At 56.4% G+C, this 5,759-nt stretch overlaps 2 protein-coding genes across 2 annotated transcripts, besides 3 other annotated features; both read left to right on the top strand.

The window, feature by feature from the left end:
- Window positions 1–2: 2 nt before the first annotated feature.
- Window positions 3–44: a microsatellite.
- Window positions 45–103: 59 nt separating this feature from the next.
- Window positions 104–3,478, top strand: Tco025E_00696 (putative adaptor complex protein (AP) 3 delta subunit 1; the record flags this gene model as incomplete). The annotated part of the gene is made up of 1 exon (XM_029367636.1): window positions 104–3,478. The coding sequence occupies one exon, from the start codon at window positions 104–106 to the stop codon at window positions 3,476–3,478; it is 3,375 nt and encodes a 1,124-aa protein (XP_029232265.1).
- A 278-nt stretch (window positions 3,479–3,756) lies between these two features.
- Window positions 3,757–3,783: a microsatellite.
- A 479-nt stretch (window positions 3,784–4,262) lies between these two features.
- Window positions 4,263–5,648, top strand: Tco025E_00695 (dual-specificity protein phosphatase; the record flags this gene model as incomplete). Its single annotated transcript, XM_029367635.1, has 1 exon — window positions 4,263–5,648. The coding sequence occupies one exon, from the start codon at window positions 4,263–4,265 to the stop codon at window positions 5,646–5,648; it is 1,386 nt and encodes a 461-aa protein (XP_029232264.1).
- An 84-nt stretch (window positions 5,649–5,732) lies between these two features.
- Window positions 5,733–5,759: a microsatellite.

Below are 5,759 nucleotides of genomic sequence, written 5' to 3'. Positions count from 1 at the left end.
ATTATATATATTATTATATATATATATATATATATATATATATAATTCTCTCTCTCCCTGCCTGGAACAGCCGCTGTTGCTACCTTGCAGCTGCAGACCTGCGATGGCGGAGGCGACACGGGTGGCGAGCCAGATCCTCTTCCAGAACTCCCTGGCGGAGGTGGTGCGGAAGCTGCGCTCCGCCTCCAAGAGCGAGGCGGAGGTGATTGAGCAATGCCTCGCAGAGACGCGGAAGGAGATTTCCTCCACGGTGCAGAGCGTGAAGGTGACGGCGGTGCTAAAGGCCGTGTACTTCTCCATGCTCGGCTACTCCGCGGCGTACGGCGCATTTAACATCATTGAGGTGATGGCTGATAGATTCTTTGCAAACAAGCGCATTGGATACATGGCGGCATGTGTCACCTTTACCCCCAAGACGGAAGTCTTGCCGCTACTCACAGCGTTACTAAAGCGCGACCTCGCAAGTGCGAATCAGTACGAAGTGGGCTTGGCGCTTTACTGCATCTCCTCTCTTTGTACGAGGGATCTTGCGAGGGACCTTGTCGTGGACGTCGTCAATCTGCTGAATCATCCACGCAACTACGTCCGCAAGAAGGCAGTGCTTAGCTTGTACCGCGTGTTCCTGGAGTACCCCGACGCTCTGCGGCCAACGTACCCACGGCTGAAGGAGAAGCTGGATGACCACAGCGAACGCTGCGATAATGACCCTGCGGTGCGTGGGGCTATTGTATGCATCCTGTGCGAGCTGGCCCGCCGCAATCCAGCCAACTTTCTCGGTCTTGCCGTGCCTTTCTTCTCGATGTTGTCCACCGTGCACAGCAATTGGACGTTGATTAAGATTGTCAAGGTATTTGGCCATTTCGCTCCACTCGAGCCTCGTCTGGGGAAGAAGCTTGTTGAGCCGATTGCCAATCTTATTCATGCAACCGGGGCGAAGTCAGTCCAATATGAATGCATCTTTGCTGTGGCCAATGGCATGAGTAAAGTGGCATCCCTGACGAAGCTGGCAACGGAGAAAATGAAACTGTTTGTAGAGGATGCCGATCAAAACTTAAAATACTTGGGACTTGACGCCATGTCCCGTATCTTGCATGAAAGTCCGAAGCTTCTCAGCGATCAACGGGATGTTATTCTTGCGTGTCTTGACGACGTGGATGTGACCATCCGGCGCAAGGCGCTGGAGATCCTGCAGGGGCTGGTGACGAAAAAGAACATCGTATCTACCATAAATAGCATGATGGAGCGACGTGTCCGGTCTCCGCCGGATGAGGAGTGGTCAAACCGCGTCATTGCCACCGTGATTGAGGTGGCGCAGACCGACGACTACACCCTGTTACAAGACTTTGAATGGTACTTCAGTGTTCTGCTTGAAATCAGTCTCGTGAATCTAACCAGCTACCAGCACGGCGCCCTCGTGCAGCGCGAGCTTGTGACGGTGCTGGCGCGGGTGAACGCAGTGCGGCAGTTTGGTGTTCAAGCCATCAGTGAACTGCTATGTATGTCAACGCTGCTTAACTGCGACGCCACGCGCTCAACGCAGTGGGAGATTATCAAGGCAGCAGCCTTCCTCTGCGGGGAGTATCCTTACTGGTTGCGGGATAAGCGTCTCACGTGCGAACGACTTTTAAGTGATCGCATTAGCGCGATGCACCCTGAGGCGCAGGTGGCGTGCGTCGCTGCGGTGGGAAAAATAGCCGCATACGTCCATCAGCCATGCCCGCGTCATCTTTCTTTGTCGCATGGGGAGGAGGAACTAAGCCTGCCAGATGACCCCGTGACGGATGCCGAATTGCGCGTGGTAATTCTTCCACAACGCGTGGCGGAAAAGGAAAAGGGCGACGGCGACACCAAGCCGGAGGAGTACGCTGGCCTGCAGCTGTTTCGTCACAGCATTTACCCGGACGTGCAGGAGCGGGCCCACTTGGTCTTCCACCACGTCGCCACAAACCCGGACGTCGGCCCAAGCCTCTACGTGGAGGAGCTGCTCTCCGTTGCCGTGGGGGCGCAGGGGGCGGTGGCGCCGCCTGAGGGCCTTGACCTCGACGAGCCCTTCTGCGCTCCCCTTCCGCCGCTGCTGCACCTCTCCGACAGCGATGACGAGGGCAACACGGAGGACGAGGACGAGGACGAGGAGCCCGGTTTTTTGGGGCCCGGCGCGGTGAGGCGCCAGCGGCGGCAGGAGGAAGAGCGACGTGGAGAGGTGGCGGCCTTTTACATCAAAGGCGTGACACGCACGCAGGAGGAGTTGCCCACGGGGGCGCAAGTGGAGAGTGCCCCGGCGGCGCCCCTGCAGCTCCGTGGCACCAGTCCATCGATGCCACGCAAGACCCACTCCATGAACCGTGAGCTTTCACGTCCGTCGAATTATGTCGCGGCGCCCCTCACAAAACGACCCAAAGAAGAAGTAGAGGAGGATGAGGCAACCAAAAAGTTCCGCTACGTTGATGTCACGCGAGCTCTTACAGCTGATGAGAAACTTCCAGAGGCAATCCCTTACACGCAACTCTTGCAGCTTCGTACTTCTGCGGCAGCTGAAAAGGAAGGTCCGCAATCTGCAGCAGCAGCAGCAGCAGCAGCGGCCGCCGCCGCGTTTGACCCTGTTGTCTTATTGGAGGAACGTTACTTGCGTGTCACAGCCTATGTGGAGTCGTGCCATGTGCATAAGGAAGGCACCTTGCTTGCACTCGAGGTGGAAGTGTCCAACCTGGCAAGTAGCAGCAGCGCATATAACGTCAGGCTTTGCATTCAGTACGACGAGGATAACTTTACGCAACAAAGCGTGCAGCTGGAGTCACTTGGCGCAGGCGATGAAAAGAATAATAATATCAATAATAATCAAACGCGCGGTAATAAGAGCAACAACAAGACCGATGAGTGCCCCAGCCAGCAGCAAGAGGAGGAAGGGAGTGCGGAGAGCAGCTTCATGGGTGTGTGTGTCGCGGAACGCATCAAGGGCGCTACGACGGTACGTAGGAAGCTGGGCGTCAGAATTCTTTCGCAGCTCCCGGCGTCGCTTGTCAAGCCCCTCACGTTTAACCTGGCGTACACAAGAGGCAAGAAACCTGTGGCTACCACGTTACAGCTGCCCCTCTGTTACCCTTATTTCGCGAAGGTGCCGAAGGATATCGCACCCGCGGAATTCAGAGAGACAATCCTTGGGAAGTTCCTTGCGGCTGCGCCGTTGGTCACTGGATTTGTTGACGTCAATTTGAGTCGTGTTTCGCTCGCGCTCTCGCTGATACTGCCGAAACTGCGGTTGAGAACCGTTGACGTCTTCAAGGATGTCGCATCGTTTCACGGCGTGTTGCACGCGCGGAAGTCGACGGCGGAGAAGTCACACGTCGCCGTGCTTCTGCGCGAGGAGGCGGTGGAGGGGGCCAGGAAAGGCGTAAGTATCGCGGTGAAGGCCCATCAGACGTGCTTGGCAGAGTTGTTGGTGCAGGAGATTGCCTCACTCATGATGCAGGAGGCTTCTTAGCATGTGCGCGAGGGTGTGCCTTCGCGTTTCTTCCAGCGCGTTGTGTACCCAAGCCAAGTGTTTCACTCGCCCAGCCGTCCTTCTTGCGTGTATGCTTGTCCGCATGGCCGGGAGTTAGCGTTATGCCGTGCCTCGGTGCCGTGAACGCAAAAGTCTTTTTCACTCTCGTTGCTGTTTCTGCGGCGCGCATGCGTACACGCAGAGAGGGCAAATACGTCAATGTGTGCGCTCCCCCCATTCCCCTCCCCACGCTCTATCTGTCTATTTTGTTTCTCTATCAAACACACACACACACACACACACACGTTTGCGTCCCCCTTTTTCACTTCTTCTGATTACCGTACTATCGGCTGGCGTTTTACGCTGCCCCCGTGCAGCATGCAACACTACACAGTGAGAGGGAAGACACGTGCGGCAGCCCCCGTCCCCCTCTCTTTAAAACGTAAAAAAAAAAGGCATACGCGTGTCCACGCAACACAACACGTGTAGGCGACACCCCAGACGACGGCGGCCGCTGCTGCGTTTGCGAGACACGCCGCAGCAAGCCGTCCGCAAGGAAAAACACATAGTTTCGCGTCGCTGCATTTGAGCCTGCGCCCACGGGTGGCGCCGACACAAGCACACGTCGTAGAAGACGCAGCCGGGCAAAAAAGAGGCAGCGGCCGGCACAGCCACAAGAAGATTTTTTTTTCCCCCCTCCTTCTCTAATAAAAACAAAACACACAACAAAAATAAGCGTAGGGGAAAGAGAAGAAGACGCCTGTAAACGAAGGCGCCACGGGGAATGGAGTTACAGCAGCCCGCCGCAGCGGAAGCGTTGCCGTCGTCGTCGTCGCCGCCACCACCGCCACCACCGGCCTTTGCGCGTGGCGGGTATCATCCAAACGGCATCAGTGGCAGCGCAAAGCGGCACCACCACCGCCGACATCACTGCTTCTCTGACAAGAATATTGTCGATCTTCGCCGCCTTGACAACAGCATCAGCAGTCATGCCAGAAGTAGTAGTTGTAGTAATAGCAATAATAATAGGAAAAACAGCGGCGGGAGTAAAGTGGGAGGAGGTGCTCGTGTAGCGCACAGTTGTCAGACGCCAGCGCGGCAGCAGCAGCGCTCCTCTGCGCCCGGCAGCTCACCTGCGCTGTCGACTAGTCGCGGTCATATACCGCTGCATTCCTCTTCGGGAAAAATGATGTCCTTCTCTTCACGAGGGTGTGAACCACCAACAAAGATACTTGACTTTCTTTTCATTGGGGGAGTGCGTGACGCGACGAACGCAGAATTTTTGCGTCGAGAGAATATAGTGACCATTCTCAACGTCTCGCGTGAAGAATACTGGTCTGTGGATCGCGGCATTGTCATCCACCCGTTTGCCGTAGACGACACAAGCGATGCAGACATTCAGCAGTTTTTTCGGCCCACCTACATGCTCCTTGAGCAAACGCGTAAGGCGTACTACTATGCCTGCAAGGGTGGTACAGGTGTGGGCCCTCGCGCGCTGGTGCACTGCCAGCGCGGGAAGAGCCGGTCCGCCACCATCGTCCTTGCCTACCTCATCCGCCACAACGGCTGGACAGTGGCCGAGGCGCTGCAGTACGTCACCCGCCGCCGGCCCTGCGTGGAACCAAATTTAGGTTTCATTGACGCCTTGCGGGCGTATCAGGAGTCGATGGGCGTGGAGGAGCGCACGCGACGCTGCAGTTCACTTGGCCTTGCGGTGCGTAACCTGTCGCAGGATACGGCGTCGTCGGTTGTGCACAAATTCTTCGAGGACCACGTTGGCTGCGTGCAGGAGGTGATGATGCACTCCTCCCGCCCCAACCAGCGCGGGCCCACCACCAACGGAGACGCCAATGGCAGGGGCAGCAGCAGCGACGGCGACATCAATACGTTGTGCCTCGTCTTTTTTGCCGCGGCGGAGTGTGTGCGGTTGGCAAAGATGTTGTACGTGCAGCACCCCGAGCTCTTCAACGTTCTCGGCGTCGTGACTGGCAAAGAGTTGAAGCTCACGATTCCCAGCAAACTGATTCGGCTGCCGAGGGCGGCACCCACTTCCCGCGACGGTGGCAACAACACCCTCAGCGAGAGCTCCGCTCCAGCGGAGAAGAAGAGAGCGAAGGGAGACAAGGAAGAGGATGCAGGGGGATTAGACGACGGCCCGGTCCAACAATGAAGAAAACCAAGAAGGAGCACACACTACAAAAAAAGCGAAAGCCCTCTGAGAATACCAAAAGGGGGAACAAGGCACACGAAGGAAATATATATATATATATATATATATATA

The sequence above is a fragment of the Trypanosoma conorhini genome (genome assembly GCF_003719485.1).
Source record: "Trypanosoma conorhini strain 025E chromosome Unknown Tco_14.4_contig_00017, whole genome shotgun sequence".
Classification (NCBI taxonomy): domain Eukaryota; phylum Euglenozoa; class Kinetoplastea; order Trypanosomatida; family Trypanosomatidae; genus Trypanosoma; species Trypanosoma conorhini.
Note: the sequence above shows the minus strand (reverse complement) of the source record. Positions and strands in the feature narration are given on the sequence as shown.